Source organism: Mirounga leonina, unplaced genomic scaffold, assembly GCF_011800145.1.
Source record: "Mirounga leonina isolate KUSES-001 unplaced genomic scaffold, KU_Mleo_1.0 Mir_170, whole genome shotgun sequence".
Lineage (NCBI taxonomy): Eukaryota > Metazoa > Chordata > Mammalia > Carnivora > Phocidae > Mirounga > Mirounga leonina.
In genome coordinates this window covers 20,870,702-20,895,775 of record NW_023270433.1, presented here as the reverse complement: position 1 = coordinate 20,895,775, position 25,074 = coordinate 20,870,702, and the positions used below count along the sequence as shown (strand labels likewise).

The window sequence follows — 25,074 nt, the reverse complement described above, 5'->3', positions numbered from 1 at the left end:
ACCCGAGGTGGGACTTGATCCCAGGACCCTGAGATCATGACCTGAGCCGATGGCAGACGCTTAATGACTGAGCCACCCAGGTGCCCCCAAATCCTTTTAATTGAAGTATAACATACAGATAAATGTACAAATCCCAAGTGTACAAGCTCAATGAATAATCAGAAAGTAAACTCTCCTGGATAACGGGTACAAGGGTTAAGAAACCAAACATTAACCACACACCAGAACCTCTCATACCCTCAATTACCTCCTTTCCAAAGGTAACCACTATCCTGTTTTTGAACATAATGTAAATAGAATTATACATTATGTATTCTTTTGTGTACAGCCTTTGTTCAACATCACCTCTGAGATTCTTCATGTAGCTTTTATGTAGCTTTATTATATGCTTTGCATAACTATCAAGTATTTCATTATATAAATATATCATTATGAAATCTATCTCTAATAGTGTGTGTCCTAAAGTTTAATTAATATAACTAATACCAGCTTTCATTTGATTAAAGACAATCTCTTAACAGGGTTTGCATGGAACATCAGAATTCACTTTTCTGGTCAACTATACTTTATACTAGCACAGTTGGAAGTTCTACATCTAAACCCAATGGCTTACAAATACAGTAATTCCAACAAAATTATTAGAACTTTATCTGTTCAGCATAAATTGTTTTGATAGAAACATATAGTGACCAATTTCCAGAAGTCAAAATAGGACAACAGAAAAAAATCGATAATGCAGGAACAATCACTCAAATTGTAAGGAGTTTAACACTTTGAACTATTCTTCCGTTCATTTAAGTCCCAGTTCTATCAACAAATATTGGTCATTAAAAATTGCACACAGCTTGTTTGACAATGTCCTTTTATTCCTTCAACTGTTCAAGTAATGGTATGTCTTAGAAATGATCACTGCTCTGAAATGGTTCATTTCTAAAAGTGAAGAGTAGATAATTATTGCAGTGTATGTATTCCTACATATTTATAATTAGCTATAGGATAGCTTTAGCCGTTATGTATTCTGACTAGAATTGTCTAGAGAGGCCTCATGATTCATTTTGGGGGCTTCCTATTGGAGGCAAGAGTTCAAAATGATTTAGTTTATGGATTTAGGCTAACATTCCACACTTACACATATCTAAAAAGTAAGGCAATCATGTCCTTAACTCTTTGTATCTTTCCTGGCACCTAGCTCAACTGCTGGTATAACCAGTACTTGGTGAGTTGAATAATCTTTACTAAATAGAGCTATGGGGTGAATTGTGTCCCCCTCAAATCCTTGTGTTGAAATCCTAAGCCCCAATATCTCAGAATGTGACTCTATTTGGAGACAGGGCCTTTAAAGAGGTAATTAAGGTGAAGCGAGGTCAGGTGGGTGGGCCTAATCCAATTATGACTGGTGTCCTTATAAAAAGAGAGATGAGGACAAAGAAACAGAGAGGAAAGGAAAGACTGTGTTAAGGCATAGGGAGAGGATGGCCTAGGCCTATAAGCCAAGGAAAGAGGTCTCAGGACATCTTGATCTTGGACTTCTACTCTCTTGAACTGTGAGAAAATACATTTCTGTTGTTTAAGTCACCTAATCTGTGGTACTTTGTTATATGAACACTAGCAAACTAATATGAATAGCAACTACATTTTTTAAGAGTTCTCAAATTTGCAACTTGTAATTACATTTTTAGCTTAAGTTTTTCAGAAGTAGGTAGGCATTTTTTACCCTTCAGCAGAAACACCCCCAGCACTATGCAATGTCTTCAAATTGGTTTTGGTAGTTTTCAGAAGAGTATATAAGCACCTCAATTCTGTGTACAGACCTTCAAGATCACAGTCTTCGTAATAGTTGGCAGGACAGAGCCCCTAGGGGCAATGCTGGGTACTGGGTAATACCAAGGAGTCCTGGGTTCTAGTCCAGACTCCACAACTGACTATCATGTAACCTTGGGCCAGTCACTTCCTTCTCTGCACTGCTGATCTTTAAAAAGTGGAGATTCAACTAGGTAGCCTCTTAGATCCATTTATTTCAAACCTGTATGACTCAGTGATGGTTAGAAACCCTCTGCTATGTAAATAAGCATTTCACAGTTAAGGAAGTTTATAAAACCTCATATGGCTGTAGTTATTTCATCTTTTCCTGATAAAAATGCTTCTTACACTGAAAAAAAAAACAAAGTAATGACATTTATGGATACAATAGATTTTGCAGGTTAGCCAGCAAGGTCAATAGTGGTTACCTAATCTTATATTCCATTAAAAATAAATTCCTACTTCCAAAAGATCCTAAGCAAAAGAGTAAAATAAACTCCAACAATCCAGTAACTCTTTAAAGAACTTACAAATAGAACTTTTGTCTAAGGAAAAGCAGTATCTGGCAGCTGGTAACTGTGTTATCTTTTAATTAAAAAGAACACAAACCTGGTCTGAGATCACACCTCATGTTTCAAATTTATGTACACTCATCCCATAGGAAAGCCAAAATCTGAACTGGAAAAAGTGTTCCAACTCTTGTTTGGCAATTGCGTTTATATGGAGAGTGTGTGTATGGTGGGTGGAGAGAGACAGATACACAGACAGGGAGAGAGAGAACTCACACATGTGTCACTGTTTACTTGTACTAAAGGGAGAGGGCCACAGAAGAAGTTGCATTGTAAGACGATCAGAAAAGCACTTTGCTTCTCAAAATAAAATCATTCCTTAATTAAAAGAGGGGGTTAGCAGACTTAAGGCTTTGTCAGTTTTTAAAGTATGAATATCTGTTTACTATTCCCTCTATGACAAGTTTAGACGGATGGTTAAGAAAAAGAAAAGAAAGTATGACATCATTAGAATTACAGGTAAGACAAGAGGAAACCCGAAGTACAGACACAAGAACACGGAAAATTTTAAGAGAGTACAGATGTCATGACATTTATTAAAAGGCATGCTACAATGCTATACTTGTTAGGAAAAGAGATTAGAGATTATCAAGTAATAGTCAGCAAATATACAAATTGAACGAAAATGGAATATACTGTAGAGTACAGAAGCTTGAATTAACCATGCACTACGCATTTAGAAAATATGTTTTTTAATATTTTATCTTCTCTTTGCATTTATAACATAATTCACTTAAACAATCACAGAATCCTTTTCTTCCAACACCACAAACTGTTACAAATGAAAGCTGGTACTGCTGCTTATCAAAATATACAAGACAATTGATGTTTTATATAAAACCACTTTATATGTTAACTTGTTCCCAAAAACCTTTTTTTTTTTTCCTTTTTTGGCCTGGTTTAAAAAAATGTTGTTACAAATATTTACAGCATTTTCTACTTCTAGATGAACATTCTTACAAACTGAAAAAGGGAATTTTATGAACAGACCACATAAAACACAAGACAATGTCAGAGGCTCCTAGCTGTGCTATTTTTGTTTTTCTTAAATACAGTACTGAAAATGCCCATCAAACCCTTGTCATCCTAATCCGTTCTGTTCACATTTATACTCCCATTTTCTCTAAGTAGTCTATTCACCAATAGGAAATAGAAAGTAAAGGCCGCTTTGCACTGGGTCTTCTTTCAGAAAGGAGCTTGGGAAAAAATGCTTAATGAGAGGAGTTAAAACCAGAACAGTAAGTCTTTGGTCAGAGCAATGAGGTGACATTTTGATGCAAAACTTTGCTTGGTCAGCAATCTATAATTAGTACTTTTTGGATGTGGGATGAATTTTTAAAAGATTTGGGTAACAATGGTAAGGGGGGGAAAAGGCCAGAGCATATTGTTTTTTTCAAATGACATCAAAAATATCTATTTAAATATCTGTTAATACAACTACTACGTAGGTTCAAAAACTGAAAATTAACACAACAAAATCTGTTTACAGTGCTGACTTAAGCTTGCTATAAGCAGCTTTCAATCATGACTATTATCACCAAGGTCACTGGACCAGACAAATATCCCTGTTCTCTGGAACATATGCCTCAGGTTACAAAAACTAAAATGACTACCACAAAGATGTAGAGCAGCTCATTCTTGGACCTGCAAAATGCTGTAGAATGAATATTATGTGATAAAGGCAAACTGTAACTGAGACTTCATTTATACAGTTACAATTCTTTGCTTGTATGAATAGTCCGTGGGATAACATTCTTTTAAAATTATATAGTACATATTTCCTGAAAACCAGAATACTGATACTACCTTAGTCTCAAATAGGAAGAAAAGGTCAATTAAGACTACTGAAGAAGGCACATAAACTTTGGTCCTGTTTTGTTTTCCTCCCTTTATAAAACCCCCCAAACTTTTTAGTAATTTTCTACTTTTTAAACCATTCATAACTAACTTTTAGAATTTGCTGTGAAAAAAGACTGCAAATAGTCTTATAGATAACAACACAGCTCTTTTGAAGGACAGCTGAGTTCTATTTTCTTTAAAGGAAAACTTTTGTGCAATCTAAACTGTATTTCTTTTAGCACAATAGAATATCTTAAGTCTGGCAGTTTTATTCTTGTTAACAACTGATCAAGACAAAGGAAAGGCTAAGAAAAATGCTTTTACGCATAGTCATGCTGTCTTTTTGGTTTTAAAAATAGCAGTACACATTGGTTTTTGAAGAGACAGACTGATAGTTTGGCAAATGTAGGGTTTTTAAGTGAGTCACTGGGCGGGGGGGGGGGGGGGACGGACACATACTTTTGAGTTTGTCATCTTTTGTCCAAAAATATTTAGTGGGAACAGAAATTACATGATAATATATTCACTATATAAATTTCACTGCCTAATGACATAGCAGCTTTGAAATGTTTGTATGAAAATGAAGAGAGACATTTATGAGAGTTAACTTTTTATCATCTGAAGTAGAACCAATGATCACCATCCTAGGAGGAGCCAAAGAAGGCATTGCTCCCATAAGGAATTAAGCAGGCAGAAATTCTGTCTCTAAAAATTGTGAGATCTGTAACTTTTAACAATAGAATCAGAAACATTACTAAAAATAACTGATTACCAATCTTAAACGATTTATGTCATTCTATAGGAGCTATTGGGAATTCTGATACTCTCCAGTAAGTTATCGATTAAGATATTAAGATACTGGGTCATTTTTCTGTTTTTATCTCACACAAAACACATTTTACTGCTATGCAAGTTATTTAAATCTCAAAGTAAAACTTTTTGGCATAAATTGCTACTGCTGAACGTGTACTGCTATTTTTTGAAGACCTGAATATATACACTTTGTGTAAAAGTCAAGACATTTCCAAAAAGTGATAAGACAATACTCCTTAAAATAAAGTAAATAAACTTAAAAATAGGATACTATGACAGCTCAACAGCGAAAACATTGTTCAGAAGATACTGAATAAATGCATGCCAAAACAAAAGTACAAAGATTTAGTTTTTCCACTACCCTGATATTTTTAAATCTTTCTACAGAAACTATGCCAAAACAAATACTGTAGACCTCTATAATTCAAACAGCAAATAACCCAATATGGACAATATCCATGCACTACAGCTAATTTCAGACACAAATTGATGATTTCAAGCATACTATTTTAGATAAGAATATCTCACTTTTCCAAATCTTAATTTGATTTTGTCAATAAATTAAAATGTATGTACTGTGCATATGTATGTACATTAGAAGAGTGCATGTATGTATATATATATTTACCTACACACACACACACACACACACACACACACACACACACACCCTCCCTGAAAAGGATTCAAATGTTCTCTCTCAGATTTAAAGGCCATTCCCTACTTCAAAATTACATTCAATGCTATTATGATCTCCCTTCTGCTACATTGACACTGAATGTTATGAGAATCATGAATTAAATCACACAGTAATTCCTAACTCAAAGCGAACAAAATAATCCAATTTAATGTGTCACTGACAATTATAATAGTGCCTGTATGTTAGGAAAAAAGAAGCAAATTTTGGGAGATTTCTCTCCCCCCCCCAAAAAATTTTTTTTTCCTCCCCCCTTACTCAAGTGTTTTAGTAAAAACACATTAAGTGAAAAAAAAATAAAAACTATATAAATGATTATACCTATCTATTCAGTCAATGCTAAAATGGAGTCATCTGAAAGGTTTCTAAATTTAGTGTCCTCCTTCCTATTCTATCTACCAACTACCTGTTGCTCAGTGTTGAGTGAATTCTGCTTTTTAAGAACCTACAGTATCTTCTGTAGTCTCCAATTTTTTGTGAAAATCTTCCAACATTCAAACTAATGGCTGGAATATAGGAAAGAAATTGAGATATTGTTTTTAAAGGTGAGATGAGCTACTCTGAGGATCTGAAAACTGTAAAAGGGATGGACAAAAATGACCCCCTTGACAAATTCTGATTTTAAAAAAATCGGATCAAGCACTGAAAAAAATAATTAACAAATGCAAAGTTTCTCATTAAAAAGAAAGAATTTTACATTATAGAATCACTGAAGCAACATTAAAACATATTCTTACACTCAACCATAGAGAGGGACAGAGTATTGAAAAAGGAGCCCACCTTGTCATACTCCATGTATGTGGGCACTCAGTGATGATGTTACATTAACAAAGAAAAGCATGTCACTTGAGTACTGAGAAAAACCAAGTAATCCTGAGACAAATTCTAATGAGTGATAAAGGTTAGACAAGATCCAGAAACTGAGATTGCATTTTATAGTCCCAAACTGGTACGCTCTGTCAATGACTGCATGACCACTATTGGTCACGATGTGAAGAGGCCTACAGGTGTGCACTGAGACAGTCCCCAAACCATTCACCCTTCCCCACCCCATCTCTGCACCAAAGCACCAAAAATTTGAATAAAAACTATTACTTATTGAAAACCACTTAAAATTGCAATGAAAAAACTTTAAAATCCTTACCAAAACAGGGAAAGAAAAAACAAAATGCTCACCAAGCCCACGATATAGCTTTCAAGAGACTTAGATAAAATTCTAACCTATTGTATCATAAGCACATAATAAGGCACATAATAAGAAATTAAGTAAATACACAGTAATTCTGAATAAGTATTAGAGATTATAGTGGTACAAAAAACCCTTGAGATTAATTTTTTTCTAAAAGAAGACCTTACCAAAAATAACTTTTAAAAAATCTGTCAAACCATATGATAGACCTGAATATTTTCCTTAAGACTGTAAACTTTTTTTCTGAAAACAATTATAAAAAAAGTAGTTGTAAGTAGATTACTTTTCTTTTTAAATTTTCCAAGATCATATTACTCAGCAAATAGTGTCATTTTGAAATTTAAACCATGATTTTTCCTAATAAAACTAATAATTAATTTGACACCTTAATAGATCTTGGATTCTATTTAATTTCCTTGGGGACAACTGAGACACTTCATTTCTCCAAAGAGTCTTAAAAAATTGAAGGTGTGTACTAGTCTAAGGAGTGTCTTACAGTGGAAAAAAAGAAACCATTGAAGGAAAACATGCAAGTTTATAAATTTTCTTCCAATACAACCCAATCTGTTTATGTATACCTATTAATATATGCCAAATAATGTAATTTTATAAGTGAACATAATTTCCTATAGGGGTTGAACTTCTGAAACATCAAGTTAAAAACTTGTTTTTTTTTTTTTTAAAGTCTATATGTTTAAATTTTTCCAAAGTACAAAGGATTTTAGAAATGTTGTATAAGGCTGATCTGGACCCAAACTAAAAGAAAGTCTGTCCTCTTGAAATCCAATTTAATATAGGGAATTAAATTATTGAAAAAAAATTCCTTTCCTGATTTTTTTTTCCTAAAGGTTATTTTCATAGAAACTATGGTACAAAGGAAAAACAAACCTTTGATCACATACTGGCAAGGGGGAAAAATGGAAAAAAAGAACATCCCTTGATTTTCTGAATATACTTGAATATCAAACCAGAGTTACTTTTGTGAAAGAGGCAGAATTGGTCTTGAGCTGCTTCAGTCTATGTCTGAAGGTTTTACTGAAATTATGGTCCAATCTTAGGAGAAAAATTCACAGAAAAATCAGATTGTAGATTTTGAGAAGGAAACTCTGAGGTGGTGATTTTCTCCAAGGTCATGGTTATGAAGCTCAATGAGGGCCTGGATTGCTTCTTCCACAGATCCCAACTGAATGAGTGCCATTTTGCGATCTTTCCTGAAAATAATGTAAGAAATAAAAAGTATATAGAATTAATTTTGCCTACAATTCTCCCCAACCCTCTAAGACTTCATTAAACTACTTTAAAAATTTGCATAACACATTAAATAATGTTAATGTATTTCTTGAGAGCATGGACTTACTGAAAGAATTTAAAAGCCTTCACTGAACATCCCGCTTCTGTGAAAAGGTTCTTCAGATCATCCACTGTAACAGAAGGGCTGTGAAAACATCACAGAGAGTGTCAACTATCTTAAGCCCCAATTCTCCCATGAACCAAAGATTAACTGCTGCAACTGTCAAATCTCCAGAGTAGCTCACATTTCAAAGATAATAAAGCCATACAATGAAGACACGATTTGGAAGTGCCCTGAAAGATGTTCAAGGTTGTCACACACATGTCCTCAAACAATGTAATTTGGTCTCAAATCTTTTGCGTAAGATATGAGCAGGTATATAAAGAACAAGAAAATCTATCTGTATTTCTTTTAAAGGGATAATTACCCATATCACTGACTTCAGTAATTAACTCTAGGATTTCCAAAGCTACTTCTAATATTACCAAAGTTACCTCCCAGTTCTGACTTGTTAGCTATCAACCACCAGAGTTCTACATTTTCGATGGCTTTTAGGGTAATTCTGAATACATGTATGTGGGAGTCAGGTTCTATGATGACTCCCTATTATTACTGCCTCCTAATATTGAGGCCTTTAGATACTCCTCTCCCATAACGAAGAGATGTCCTCTGTAACCTTTACTGTACTGTAGAAATGACATGTTTGAATTCTAAGGCTGAGAGACATTGTGATTCCCACCCTGCCCTCCTTGAATCATTAACTTTGGAAGAAACCAGCTACTATTTCATGGGGATGCTCAAGCAGCCATATGGAGAAGACCGTGTGGCAAGGAACTGAGGCTGCCTGTCAAGAACTAGGTATGTAAGTAAGTTAACTACTTGGGAAGTGGATCCTCTAGCCCCAGTTAATGAGAGATCCTTAGTCAAAAACACCCAGCTAAGCCATTTCTGGATTCTGACTCAGAGTAACAGTATGAGATAATAAACGTTTACTATTTTGTTAAACTGTTAAGTTTTGGGGTGATCTGTTATGTAGCAGTAGATAACTAGTACAGTGGCCTATCACATGAGGGTCAACTGACTAAATTATTCTAACATAGCAGCTGTCCTATTTCACTAATTTCTTATGAGATGAAAGGAGACTGTATTTCATCTCATGATTGCCAGTAAGGATGGTGTAGTAGAACAATGAGTCTGCAAGGAGACAGATCTGTGTTCACATTCTATTTCTCATTCATCGGTATATGACTTTGAGTAAGGTACTTAACCTGAGACTCTCAGTTTCACTGATAAATGAAACTAATGACTTTACTTCAAAGGTTACTATGCATGAATTGACAGAGAATAGTGGTTACCAGGGACTGGGGTATAGAGGAAAATGAGGAATTACTGTTTAATGGGTACAGGGCTCCGGTTTGGGATAATGACAAGAATCTGCAGATGACAGTTGTGATGGCTGTACAACAGGAATGCACTTCATGTGAAGGTACACTGAACAGCACATTAAAAAATGGTGAAAAAGATAAATTTTATGTTATGTGTATTTCACCACATTAAAAAAAGGTTATTATATGGAGATTAAATGAGGTAACACATGTAAGTTACCAGTATGGTGCCCAGGAATTGGTAGATGGTTCAAAAAATATTAATGTCCTTTCCAGGTTGTAACCTGAGACCAGCCCCTAGATAATGTATTTAAGAAGGTAACAATGACAGGAGCCTGTCTCGGTATCTAAGTATGTTGTCCTTCTACCTGACTCCATAGCAATGAGCTGCTCCATTTCTAGATCCATGTAATCTCGAGTTTTTCCTTCAGCGACTCCTCCAGTTTCCTGGCTGGAATGAGGTTTGAGCCATTGCCCAATTCAGATTCAAGGTTCCTTCAGGTAGCGTAACCAGAGACTAGCTGGCAGCCCGAGCAATGCACATTATTTTGAGTGATTATTTTCTATTCCTATTCATCCCCATTCTCATTCTCAATAATGTTCTAGAATTTTACCCTTTCTCCATTCCCTCAGTCTTTAAATTTCCACACACACATGGGCATATACAACCATACCCCACAGCTTTTACCCCACCCCTTCCAAAGTTCATTACTCCTTCATGAATTAGATTAAGTTATACACAACTGCCATCTTCAAAGGTCAAGGATATCAAGAATTAGAACAAGGACTGCATGATGCTTTCTATAAAGGGCCACACAGTAAGTATCTTAAGCTTTGATGGTCACAGAGTCTCTGTTCCAACTATTCAGCTTTGCTGTTGTAGCTCAAAAGCAGCCAGAACTATGTAAATGAATGAGTGTGGTTATCTTCCATGAAACTATTTTTGGAAGGTGAAATCTGAATTTTATATAATTTTCTAAAATCACAAAATTCTTTGCTTTTGATTTTCTCCCCCCCTCCCCCACGACCATTTAAAAATGTAAAAATCAATTTTAGTTCACAGGCCATATAAAAACAGATGGATTTGACTGGTGGGCTATAGTTTGTTAATTCCTGAGTTAGAAGATGAGTAAAGAACAAGTCTACTACAACACTGCTTAACACAGAGTGGTCACAATAAAGTAATTTTTAGCTTTTAAGTAATTAATATATAAATGGCTTTGCAACTTGTTGATAAATACTAGAGAGTCCACTTTTCCCATATTTTTATTTAGATACAAAGTATTTGATTTTGCTATGTTGGTTAATCCTTCTTTTTTTAAAAATTAATTTAATCCTTTACTTCTATACAAAGAGATGAACAAGTATGTACCAATGGAATATTTCTGCACAAACTTTTCTTTAAAAAAGATTTATTTATTTATTTTAGAGAGAGAGAGAGTGTGAGCTGAGGGAGGGGAAGAGAGAAGGAGACAAGCAGACTCCCCAATGAGTGTGGAGCCTGATGCAGGGCTCAATCCCAGGACCCTACGATCATGACCTGAGCCAAGAGTCAGATGTCCAACCACGGAGCCACCCAGGTGCCCCGACACAAACTTATTTTCATGCCCTTTTAAAACTGAGAGATAACTAGTTGCTAATTCCCTATTTGGAAAGAAATTGTCACCTTTCACTTTTGGAGTGTATGACTAGAGATAGAACCTTAAGACATGATGGCAAATAAACCATCTAAGTGACTAGGACAACTGCTACATCAGAATAATTTCAGAGTTTCTACCTCTCCCAAAACATAATTAATCATCTAAAAGAATAATAAATAATTAGGTACATACGGAATGTTGGAAAGATGCAGAGTAGCTGATGGTGGAAAGATATTCTGGAAGTTTTTAGAGCCAGGTTTTTTAAAGCGATGCAGAGGACTATTGCTAAAATCCTTGGTCAGACCTTGGTCTTCTTGTCCCTCTCGAGGAAGCTGAACTGCCTGATGTTTGGACAGTGTAGCACGAAGTACTTTTCCATAAAGTCTCTGTCCACTTAGGTGGTTCATTGCTGGTGCAGAGGAAAAAAATAAATTTTGGGTATTAAGAGTCACTGTAAAATTTGTCTAAATTATCACAAATTCCTTTTATTTAGTCATTTGAAATTATATTGTCAGTTCTGAGGGTTAAAATGGTTTTAAATTCAAAAACTCTTACATACAGAAATGTATTAAGTGACTTTACTTGACTATAATGAAAGAGAGGCAATCTTAAACAAAAAATAACTATTTTCTTAGCAGAGTGCTAGACAGTTCCATAGTGCACAGAACATAGCAAGTGCTCAGGAAATGGTTAACTGAATAAAGGTAATTTAATCTCAAGCAACACTTTTTTTTTTTTTAAGTGCCTAACATGGGGCTTGAACTCACAAACTTGAGATCAAGAATTGCATGTTCTACCAACAGAGCCAGTCAGATGCCCCTTGGGAACACATTATTATTATTTTTTAATAAAAAAATCTGAGTAGTAATATTTTTAACAGCCACTGTAAGAATGAACAATAAGGCCATGGAATGCCATTTTCTTGCACCATCATTATGAAGCTTGCCCAAACTTTTAAGCCATGAAATAGTATAAAACTTAATTTGGAAGAAAAACAAACAACAAAAAAAATTAAATAAAACAAGGCACATTTATTAGTTTATACTTAATGGAAAAACCCTAGAGTCAAAGTTTTAAACATCAACAACAGGTTCAAATAGATGAATGAACTTCAGACTTCAAAGAGTAATAAATATTTTTAAATCTTAAACTATAAGCAGGTCCAAATAATAATGAAGACATTTGCATAAGGAGGTACTCTTCAGTAAAATCATATTCCTATTACCTATAAATTTATTTTATAGGAAAATACACATACGTAAGGGGCAGATTATCATTACTATTAATCATTAGTACCTAGCTGAGCTTGACTCGCATCTGCCATCTGAACCAAGGCATTTTCTTTCTTATTAAACATAATCTTCACTCGATGTACATCACCATATACTCCTAATTGAGAAGAAAAAACAAAACTTTATTAAAAATTTTAATTCCTGTGTAATGTTTAATTTTATGAATACATTTTAAGAAGGCTTCTTTTCTCATATTATATATATTCTCTGGGCAATTCTACACATATGAGCCCAAATTTGTATCTCTTCTGTTTCACATCTATTAATCTACTCAACCCTTTTCACTTGGATGTCCCATAAACACTTCAAATTTAGTATGTCCCAAACAGATTCATCTCCCCGTTTCCAGTATTCACTAACTCTGCTAATAAATATTACCATCATCCACATACTTGCTCCAGTGAGACACCTGGGAGTCATCTTTTAATTTCTCCCTTTCCTTAAACTTTTACATCCAATCAATCACCAGTACCCATTTTATGGCCTAAATTACCTCTTACATTTGTCTGCTTCTTCCCATCCTCATTACCATCAAAGCCACCATCATCATTTCACACCTGGACTATCCTAATAGCCTCCTAACTGACCTCAATACAACCAATTTTTCTATTTCTGTCTTTTCCAAAGTGGATCCCATATTTCAAAGGACTGGCAAAATGATTCATTGGGGTGTAGGGGGAAATAATCAAACTCCTATTTATACTGATTTGTTTATATAAGCCAATATAAAAACTACATCTTACTAATTTTTAATATATACATGAAATTACAGGCAGAAGTTTCTACAATAAGAAGAGTATTCTCTTTTTAAAATTCAGTATATCAAAATATATTGCAGTTTATATGCTAGAGGGTATCACCAATATAATAAAAATAAGACTCTTAAGTAAGTAGCACCATGACCATACTTTGTAATGTGATGAGAGAGTAACTGAAAATCTTCGAGGCACACAAGAGTGCTCGTTATCTTGTGGGAAAGCACCTAAGGGCAACTGAACTTAGAGATGAATGGTACTTTTAAAATTTAAAACAAAAAGACCAGTATTCCAAACATGCTGTCCTTCTTAGAAACGACGAGTGGCTAAAATAGATATTCTTTAAAAAATAACACATACAATCTGTTCTTCAAGCTGAGGGTGCTATTTTTTTAAAATGAGTAAGAAATTAACTACTTTTAGAAAGAAATGTACTTTAGCTATTAAAGAGACATGTGAAAATTTATCATTAATACCTAATTTTGTTATTGAAAATTACATGAATGTGTTATGAATAAAAACTTTCATAGTAACTCCAGTGAGTATGAAGGATCTCTGTGGGGTGATGAAAATGTTCTAAAACTGGACTGTGGTAATGACTGTACAACAATGTAAATTTACTAAATATCAATGATTTATATACCTAAAGTAGGTGAACTGTATGACTATAAATCATATCTCAAAAAGACTTTAAAAAACCTATTATAGACTCAAAATTTTGAAACAATTTTCCATCCTAATAAAACTTTCAAATAAAGAGTACCAGTGAGTTTTAACCCAATTTGTTAAAAAAATATTCTAATGCAACAGTTTTCAACATCAACCAATTTAACAAGAGGAAAAAAATGGAACTTCTCTAGGCAAAGTACAACGAAAATAAGTGGATTAGACTGAAAAATTAGTATCATAATTAGGCACAGTGACAGTGAAATATTTCCACTTAAATCGCTTAACTTTATGAGCTATCTTTTTTAGTTTTGACAACCATTAAGATCAAGTACTAAAATAAACTGAATTTGGGAATCAGATCCGGAAATACTAAATCAAAATGGGAAAGATTATTTTTCATTATTTTTGAAAATAATGAAGCATGTTAAATCATACTTTTCACTGTTAATGTTTTTTATGAAAATTTTCATCAATAAAAATCTTTAAAATGCTGGATATTACTTATTTTGTTGCTCTTATATTTGTTTGTACTATTATACTGTACAGTAAAAAATGGATAAAGTTTACAAATAATCATATATAAATTATGAGTACATGCTAAAAATTTATTTTTAACTGAGAGAAGAACACTATTAGAAAGTCTGGAAACTTTTTAAAATCTGAATCTCATTTTTTAAAACCTGATTTCATTAGGCCTCTTCCCTGCTTAAAACTGTTCAGTGGTTTCCCACTGTTTTTAGGTTAAAAATCAAGCTCCTTAATTTAGTTTACAAAGCTCTTCATGACCTTGCCCATATTCATCTGTCCAGCTTCAACATATCTCCCCTACACTTTCCACTGGGGGGGCTTCCTTCACTTCCACGTTCCAGGAGCTCTCTCATCCATTGCTAGTATCTGGGAAAGGACATTCGCCCTTCTGCCTGGCTAATGCTTACTCATTTTTCACAACTCAGCTTAAGTATCATTTCTTTTGTACACCACCTTTGATTCCCTCAGCTAAGTTAGGTCTCCCAGCTCCATGTTCCCATTACAATCTCTATTTCCCTTTTTATAAAACTTTATTGTAACTATAATTACTTACTTAGTCTTATTTCCTACTCTATCCTCAGCGTCAAACCCACTACTTGGCAAATAGAGATAATTGATAAATATTACTGAATGGTGAAATAGGTTAAATCACAGACATCAAAAACAGCAAAGAACTTACCAAACAGGATAAAAAGCCCATGTGGTGTGATAAGCTGTTTGAAAAGGATAACACAAAATATAAGTGCCTAAGTAAAAATTTAAAAGAAGTTTACTTGTAAAAACAGCAGTTGACTTTAAAGCATTGATTTTATATTCTCCTATATATACTAAGTGATGAACTTTAATAAAAATCCTTGAAACAGGGGTGCCTGGGTGGCTTAGTCCATTAAGCATCTGCCTTCGGCTCAGGTCATGATCCCAGGGTCCTGGGATCGAGCCCCGCATCAGGCTCCCTGCTCAGTGGGAAGCCTGCTTCTCACTCTCCCACTCCCCCTGCTTGTGTTCCCTCTCTTGCTGTGTCTCTCTCTGTCAAATAGATAAATAAAATCTTTAAAATAAAAAAATCCTTGAAACAAACATTTTCATTTGAATACAACCCTAGACCAGAAAGTACTATACCTCCTCCTCGAAGACTAAAATTATAGAAATCTTCTCAACTCACATCAGGATTGAGATTGGTGACAAGCAGAACAGAATTTCCTGGTAAAGCACCAGCCCCAGGAATGGCCATTCTTCCAGTGACAGCAGAGGATGTGATTGTGAGAGGGCCCAGAGCTCCAGGAACAGCTGGGACTGATAATCCTTTTTAAAACATCAAAAGCATTTCATATACTGGTTATCTGGGGAATTACAACACTGGATAGATCTTAAGTAAATAAATGAAGATGAAAGCAAAAATATAGAAGAAAATGTGTCAAAGCTACCATAAGGATATCAAAGGCCAGTTTCCTGCCCTACAGAGTCAGTCTAGGAGTCAAGTTCCTTATTCTTTGACATCATCATACTCAGTACTCTATTATTTGTTTTTATTTTATTATGTTATGTTAATCACCATACAGTACATCATTAGTTTTTGATATAGGGTTCCATGATTCATTGTTTGTGTATAACACCCAGTGCTCCATGCAGAACGTGCCCTCTTTAATACCCATCCCCAGGCTAACCCATCCTCCCACCCCCTCCCCTCTAAACCCTCAGTTTGTTTCTCAGAGTCCATACTCTCTCATGGTTCGTCTCCCCCTCCGATTTCCCCCCCTTCATTCTTCCCCTCCTGCTATCTTCTTTTTTTTTTTTTAAGCTGGTGCAGCCACTCTGGAAAAGAGTATGGAGGTTCCTCAAAAAGTTGAAAACAGAGATACCATACGACCCAGCAATTGCAGTACTCTATTATTTGTAACACAACGTTTTGCAGAGCAACAGAATTCACTGGTCTTAAAGCCATGAGGCTTTTGGAGGGTATATCAACTGTAAGTATTCCATTTCTTGAAAGAGATACATTCTAGCACATCCTTAGATACCATCCCTTACAGTAGATACAATTTTTCATTTAGTTTCTACCATAAAATCAGATATATTAAAAAAAAAAAAGCCCTCAGCAGAAATCATACTTATGACTAGGAAGTATTACATGTTCTACAAGTGGACTGTGGCAATGGCAGCACAACTCTGTAAATTTACTAAAAATTACTGAATTGTATACCTAAAACAGGAATGCAGAATACATAACATTCTACATAAGAAAAGCATTTTGTAACTTTATAAAGTGCTATATATTATAACCACCAACAACTGATTTATAGAGTTCAATATTCTTCTGTAGCAAGAATTTTCAGAGCTTTCTATTCCCTCAGATATTCCAGAATTATTTCAAATTCTATAATACTGGAATACTGACACTACACACTATGCTAAAACAGCACACTTTTTCAGAAAGTCCCACTATTTGTGTTCTCAGCTTAACTAAAGTAAAATCTCTAGTTTATGTAAAATGAACAAGTTCCTTATGTTATTTATTGATTCTTTAAGCTCAAAATTCCTTATTACAGGGTCTGGCCATTTTGCCACAAATCAAATAATTAAGCTGCAATATAGTTTACATTCAAACTATTCTGCTTGACAATCTAATAAGGTCCTTACTACAATCATCTTGCTGAGTTTTAAAACTCTGCAGACCACTTTCTCAGGCTGGATACTTTTCCATGAAATCTATATTCAGTGGTCCTTCACATGGCCTCTTCCCATGCCCCTCTAACCCAACTCTGCAACTTCTGAGTAACTTCTGTAAGTTTATTATATATTACCAACAGTACAACCTGGCTACGCCATAGGGTGTGAAGTACATATGTATGTATGTACATATGTGTGTGTATCTATCCCCCTACTAAAGCTTAAGTCTTATCAACTCAGGAGTCCCCTTTATGCATTTTTTTCTTTCTTAACACCTATACTGATTTATACATAGTGTGTGTCAAAAAGAACTATCTAAAATGAAGGAAACCCTATATCACTACTTCTAAATGTTTATCAATTAAACTTTGGGGAGCTTCAAATAAATAAAAATAATGTATAATGCCTTCATTTTAATGGAATAAGTAGAATATTCATTTAATTAAACATACATTAAGATGTCTTAAAACCACCAAAAACATAAAACTTAAACGTCAACCTTATTACTCTTTCCCTTTTAGTCAAACGTCACCCTCTCCATCAAAGAGAGAGTACTTAAAATTCCCAAAATTGGAAGGATAGAAATATAAAGATTAGTGACAGAAAGCAGCTATGTTGCAATTTACAGTAGAGTTATATTCATTAATCAGCTGGAAACTGGAAATGTAATATGTACACCAGGATTAACACTGTATCACTCTTCTAATCACCAACCTCAGTGTTTTCTTTAGGCACTGGAGAGAAAACCATAAAGAAATGTTTTTCTTTTCCTTAAGTTATGATCAAATTCATTTTGCTTACTATTTGGAAAAGTGAGAAAGTCATTATCAAAATATTAACCAACTGCTCTTAGTTAACTCTATTAGCTAAAAAATATATATCCCTTAAAATAAGCAGCATGTATACTCTATGGCAATCCTCTGAACCCATCAGTGACATAAGAAAGGATTTACAAATATGTTGCATAGTAAATATTTATTAATTCAAGTATTTATCGGAGTACCTAGGTTGCTCAGTCTATTGGGTGTCTGCCTTTGGCTCAGGTCGTTGTCTTGGGGTCCTGGGATTGAGCCCCGCATCATGTTCCCTATTCAGTGCAGAGTCTGTGTCCCCCTCTCCCACTGCCCCTTCCCCCGGTCATGCTCTTTTTCTCTCTCTCCCTCTCTCAAATAAATGAATAAAATCTTAAAAAAAAAATAATTCAAGTATTTATTGACTGCATACTATGTACTGAATGCCATCAAAGGCATTAAGAACACCAATGTAAGTGAGATACAGGTCTGTCCAACATGCAACTGATAAGCTTGTCAGCAAAGAAGCAGTTCATACATTTTATACAAGAATGTAAAAGGCAAACGTGAGGTTAATTAATACATTCAACCTATAGTAATCTATACCAACAGTATAAATGATGCAGAATATATACTAGAACTTGGGGGTTGAGAATGGAACCACAGGGAATTATTTGTAAAGACAAGGAAGCTGTGCATGATGCAATGAGCCACTTCTATGGTTGATATACATAATGCTTTTATTGTAAATCCTTCAAGTATGGTGCTGCTTTTCATCTTGATAAGTTCGCTGATATACATAATGCTTTTATTGTAAATCCTGTTCAAGTATGGTGCTATTTTTCATCTTGATAAGTTCCTAGAACATACACATCATTATAAAACCATTTCAAATTCAACTTTAAAAAAAAAAATCACCTGTAGCTTGATGAAATCCAATGGCTGGGGCAAATCCAGCAGCCCCTGCATAGGGTGAAGAAATTATACCTGGTGCACCTAATGGGGAAGAGAAGCTGAAGTAAATAATTCTACCTCTATAAATATACTTATCAAAGCAATATAAAAAAAGCTTTATGATAGTATATTATTGATAAAGAGATATTGTTATGGAGTTAAGATTTTTTCAACAGGTGAACAGGTGATCCTTAATGTATAAGTAAAGAGCCCCTGCCCCTTCTAGATGCTAACCCCTTTCAACAGGGTGCAAGGTTCAAGAGTCCAGCTTAGCTGTTACTTAGCTTTGTGTTATCAGTTATTTCATTTTCATTTATTTAGTTTTATTCATGCCCTTATTGAGAGCACTGTTTCTCTGTGGAAACTGTCAAATACTTATTAAAATGTACTGTGCCTAGGGAGTACTGTTTTGATGAAAAGAAATATGAAACAAACTGAGGGTTGCTGGAGTGGAGGGGGTGGGAGGGATGGGGTTCCTGGGTGATGGACATTGGGGAGGGTATGTGCTATGGTGAGCGCTGTGAATTGTGTAAGACTGATGAATCACAGACCTGTACCCCTGAAACAAATAAGACATTGTTAAAAAAAATAGTAAAAAAAACCCAAAACCTTTTTCTTCAAAAAAAAAAAAAAAAATCTTTGTTTTTGAAAGGCTTACAAACTAAAAGTATTAATTATAGGAGATTCATATACTGAGGATCTAGTGGTTTGTTTTTTGTTTTAAGATTTTATTTATTTATGTGACACAGAGAGACACAGCGAAAGAGGGAACACAAGCAGGGGGAGTGGGAGAGGGAGAAGCAGGCTTCCCGCCGAGCAGGGAGCCCGATGCGGGGCTTGATCCCAGGACCCTGAGATCATGACCTGAGCCGAAGGCAGTCGCTTAACCGACTGAGCCACCCAGGCGCCCGAGGATCTAGTGGTTTAAACACAAATGTACTGTAAGTGGTCTAAGAAGGGATCACAGAGGATCCACCGTGATTGTTCGGAGGTTTATCAGGAGATAAAACCTGAGCTAGACATTATGTAATCGAAAGGCACAATGCTTAGTGTATCCCAGATGCTAAACAAATGCTGGTATTCTTCCCTTTCCTTTCAGAAGCCTGGTGACTATGCACCAGCAACAAAAACAGGAGTTAGTTCCAAGGGGAGGAATCAATATTAGTAGGAAACAATTTGGTTTTGGACATGTCAAGGTTGTGGTGATGGTTAAGACACAAGTGGAAATAAGGCAAACTCAGAAAAACTAGTTTTAAGACACAGATTTGTAAATCATCTATGTAGAAACAAATGTGAAAACTATATGAATGAGAGTTCCACTAAAAATGACAGAAGACAGGGCGCCTGGGTGGTTCAGTCAGTTAAGGGTCCGACTCGTGATTTTAGCTCAGGTCAAGATCTCAGGGTCATGAGATCCAGCCCCACACGCTGGACGTGGATACTTAAGATTCTCTCTCGCCCTCTCCCTCTGCTCCTCCTCCCTGCGCACCCCCCCACCTCTCACGCATGTACCCTCTCTAAAAAATAAACACACACATACAATAGAAGACAAAAAAATGGAGAGAGTTAAAAATAGAACCTGGGAGTATTAGTACACTTAAGAGGTAGAGGAAGGAAGAACATTCTAAGAAAAGAGAACAGCCTTAGAAAGAAAAAACAGAACAGTGAATTATAACTCCTCAGGATCTAGAGGAATAGCGTTTAAGGGGATAGGGGCTCAAAAGAAGTCAAAGAGAATGAGAAATGCAAAAAGTAAAGAAATTTTAGAGCAATAGTGAGAAGTCAGATTTTAAGAGTAAAGGAGAGGGTTGTTTTTCTCTCTCTCTCTTTTAAAGTATTTTATTTATTTAATTTGACAGAGAGAGACACAGCGAGAAAGGAAACACAAGCAGGGGGAGTGGGAGAGGGAGAAGCACGCTCCTTGCTGAGCAGGAAGCCCGAAGCGGGGCTCGATCCCAGGACCCTGGGATCATGACCTGAGCCAGAAGCCTTGCTCAACGACTGAGCCACCCAGGCGCCCTGTTTTTCTCTTTTTAATGAGAGGGTGATAAGCATTTTATGGGAAGAAATATGTAGGCTATATTCTCCAGAGGAGTTAAAAGCTCAAAAAGTGGGCGCCTGGGTGGCTCAGATGGTTAAGCGTCTGCCTTCGGCTCAGGTCATGGTCCCAGGGTTCTGGGATCGAGTCCCACATCAGGCTCCCTGCTCCTTGGGAGCCTGCTTCTCCCTCTGCCTCTCTCTCTCTCTGTCTCTCATGAATAAATAAATAAAATCTTAAAATAAATAAATAAACAAATAAATAAAAAGCTCAAAAAGTTTATTCTCTTCATTAAAAAGTTAACAGAATTTGTTAAATACATAGTTGTGATTTATTAAAATAATTAAAGAAAATATATAGTCATTAGGAGACATCAGGAATAGAGCTAGCAAGGAGAACTGCCAGTGAATGAAGATAGAAAAAATGAGATAAGTGACAGAATAAGTGATGAAATAAGAAAGGAAACATAACATTTACTGAAAAAACATTGTGAGTCTAGCATTTTTCTAGTGCTGAGGAAGCACTGAACAAAGCAGACAAGAATCTGTCCCTGATAAACTTACATTCAAGTACGTTCAAGATCACAGGTAAAATGATTCATTTTTAAAACAGAAATAACTATATTTAAGGCATAAAGGAAGACTTCACAAAGAAACTTCAATATGGATACGAGTAATTACAAAAATTTGCGCCAGAAAGTTAAACATGAGAGATATAGCAGATTGTATTACTGTTGACAAGTATTTACTTGTCCCTTCCATAATATACTCTGGCTAGTACTATGACTTGCAGTACACTTTTTTTTTTTTATTTAAAAGAAAGAGAGAGGGAGAGAGAATCCTAAGCAGGCTACACCCACAGCATGGAGCTCACAGCCCTGAGATTATGACCTAAGTCGGAATCAAGAGCTGGATGCCTAACCAACTGAGCCACCCAGGCGCCCCCAGTGCCACCCACTTTTATGCAATTCCCACTGCACTTAATCATATGAGTACACAAACAGATATGATATATACCACCTCTCTATACAGAAGCTTCAAGAGGCACTATGGGTTTACATCAGCTCTCCTTTTTTACTCTCTGCCGCAAGAATGTCACTTCTCAAATGGGGTGACACTTTCAGCCTGAGCCCTGGATACACGTGAAATACACGTGAAAGGCTGCTGCAAGAACGGATTCACAGCTGCATAAATGTCAGCAGTGTGAACGAAATAAATGTGAATCGCTGTAAACCACTGAGATGGGCGGGGGGGGTCAAGAAGGTATCTTTTTTTTTTTTTTAAAGATTTTATTTATTCATTTGACAGAGAGTGAGAAAGAGAGAGGCAGAGGGAGAAGCAGGCTCCCTGCTTAGCAGGGAGCCCAACGCGGGACTCGATCCCAGGACCCTGAGATCATGCTCTGAGCTGAAGGCAGACGCCTAACCGACCGAGCCACCGAGGCGCCCCAAGAAGCTATTTTTAAAACACAAAAAAACTAATAGAGATGGCTACAGGGGGATTGCAAGGTTGTGAGGCAGAAGACTAGTAGAAGGTTTTAGAAAAATAATGAAAAAATTTGAAGTAAGTACTACAGAACGCTAAACAGCAATGAATAAAAAAAATTGGGAAACAATTAACAGGGATAAATTTTAAGTAATTTCTTCCAAATAAAATATGATGAATAAGAACATTTGTTAAAATTTGACAAAAGAATCATTGATAGTTTCCATTAATATATACTCCTCAAGCAGAAACAGAAGCATTTTAGCGAAGTAACCTTTAAAGACAATGAGTTAATATCTTTATGAAAATATTATACAAACCTTTATGAAAAAGGCTCAAGATCTGAATGACCAAGGATATTTTACATTTGGAAAATGTACCACCACAACAGAAATTAAGGCAATAAAAATTATTAACATTTTTACCAATGAAATCAGTTTATCAGTAATATTTATAATAGCAAAACCCTACAGAAAATAGCTTAATGTCCAAATTGGAGAATGATTAAATAAGTCACTATCCAACCTACAGAGCCATTTAAAATACTATGAAGAGTGTGTACTACCAAAAAAAAAAAAAAAAAAAAAAGCACAACCACGGTGTTTTTTAAAATGTGAATACAGTGGCAGATGAAATAATATAGACCACCCTTAATGCAGAAAATGCCCGATGAAAGAGTAAAAAGATCTTTAAAAAAAAATTCAAAGAGCTGACAAGATGATAAAGAATAACCAGGTCAAAAACCTAACCCCAAAAAATTAAGCTTTGGTTTTGCCAGCCTCGTCGGGTAGTAGACAAGATGCAAATTCAAGGATTGGCCCAAGGAAGAAAGTCAATAGGTGACCTTTACGGCATTGATCTAAAAGTGTATGCCTAAATAACCTACCCATCTCACCCTCAGAGAAGACTGCAAGAAAAGGTGCCTTTGTGTCCAGCAAAGAAGGGACAAAAAAGTTTCTGTAAAGTTCTAACCAAAAGCAAGCTCTGCCAATTTGCAGCTCAAATGTGTATTTCTTAGGAGTCCAAAATAAAATTAATAAAGTTGTGGATTTAGACTGAAATGGTCCCAAACACAGAGCCTTTAATGTTTCAGACAAATTCTCCCTAGAGGAGCATACCACGATCCCAAGCCTCAAAGAACTCATGTAATTAATTCTCTAAGTAAAATGAATACCTCATTGAAAGAAAGAAAGAAAAAGAGAGAGAAAAGAAAAAATCTAATAGAGATACAAATCACAATGCTATGATTTCAGACATAGGAATTATCAGATGAAGATTTTATTTTATTATTATTTTTAAAGATTTTATTTATTTATTTGACAGAGAGAGAGACACAGCGAGAGAGGGAACACAAGTAGGGGGAGTTGGAGAGGGAGAAGCAGGCTTCCCGCTGAGCAGGGAGTCTGCTTCTCCCTCTGATCCTCCCCCCTCTCATGCTCTCTCTATCTCATTCTCTCTCTCAAATACATAAATAAAATCTTTAAATAGTACACCTGAAGAAATAAAAGATATGCCAAAAAATATCTGTAGGGCAGGAAGACACTTAAAAAAAAAGAACAAAAAATTTCTAGAAATGAAAAACAATTATTAAACTCTAAATTACTGGACAAATTTAACAACAGATTAGAGACCATTTGTGAAATCAAAGTTAGGCCCTAAGGAATTATTCAGAATGCATCTTAGAGAGGTAAAGAAATAGTAAATATGAAAAAAAATTTGAGGCACTCAGAACAGAGTAAGAGGGTATAACAACAGGTCAAATCAAAGTTCTACAAAGTAAGAAAAAAACAGTGAGAAGGGGAACTACATGAAAAGACAATTTCTAGAACCAATAAAAGGCAACAATCCATCAAATCAAGAAGCCCAAGGAAGCTCTAATCAGAGTGAATAAATCCTTAAACAGACACTTTACAATGAAACTACAAGACCTCAAAGATGAAGAAAATATCTAGCAGTAGTTAGGTTGATTCAGCTGAATTTCTAAGAGAAAAATGAAAACCAGACATCATCAAATGATTTAATACGCTGAATGAAAAGAACAATAAATATACCTAGATATATATTTTATATCTAGAAATATCTAGAACTCTATGGTAGGAAAAATATCTTTTAAAGCTGACAGCAGGGGTGCCTGGCTGGCTCACTCAGGACAGCATGTGATTCTTGATCTCAGGGTTGTGAGTTTGAACCCCACACTGGCTGTAGAGATTACTAAAAAATAAATAAACTTTAAAAAATAAAGTAAAATAAAATAAAACTGACAACAAAATAAAAACATTTTTGAACAAATGAAAACTTCAAATATGCTACCATGGACTTCCCTAAGTGAATACTAAAGGATATCCTTTAGGCAGAAGGTAAATGAACCCAGATGGCATATCTGAGTTGTTTTTTTGTTTTTTGTTTTTAAAGATCTTATTTATTTATTTGACAGAGAGAGAAACAGTGAGAGAGGGAACACAAGCAGGGGGAGTGGGAGAGGGAGATTCAGGCTTCCCGCTGAGCAGGGAGCCCGATGTGGGGCTCAATCCCAGGACCCTGGGATCACGACCTGAGCCAAAGGCAGATGCTAAACTACGGAGCCACCCAGGCGCCCCGGCATATCTGAGTTGTAAGAAGGAAATAAAAAGTCTACAGTCATGTATGGCTTGATCTAAGTGAACATTTATTACA

The 25,074-nt window shown here is 35.4% G+C and overlaps 1 protein-coding gene across 10 annotated transcripts in view; it reads right to left on the bottom strand.

Moving 5' to 3' along the window:
* Positions 1-3,044: 3,044 nt before the first annotated feature.
* Positions 3,045-25,074, bottom strand: part of PTBP3 (polypyrimidine tract binding protein 3) — a 124,422-nt gene continuing 102,392 nt past the window's right edge. For all 10 annotated transcript variants that reach the window (XM_035016055.1, XM_035016058.1, XM_035016053.1 and 7 more), the window contains 7 exons: positions 18,844-18,921; positions 15,630-15,769; positions 15,147-15,180; positions 12,520-12,612; positions 11,416-11,632; positions 8,265-8,342; positions 3,045-8,118 (listed from right to left, as the gene is read on the bottom strand). In XM_035016055.1, coding sequence (XP_034871946.1) covers positions 7,986-8,118; positions 8,265-8,342; positions 11,416-11,632; positions 12,520-12,612; positions 15,147-15,180; positions 15,630-15,769; positions 18,844-18,921 — 773 coding nt within the window. In that variant the 3' untranslated portion in view covers positions 3,045-7,985. The remainder of the gene's footprint in view (positions 8,119-8,264; positions 8,343-11,415; positions 11,633-12,519; positions 12,613-15,146; positions 15,181-15,629; positions 15,770-18,843; positions 18,922-25,074) is intronic.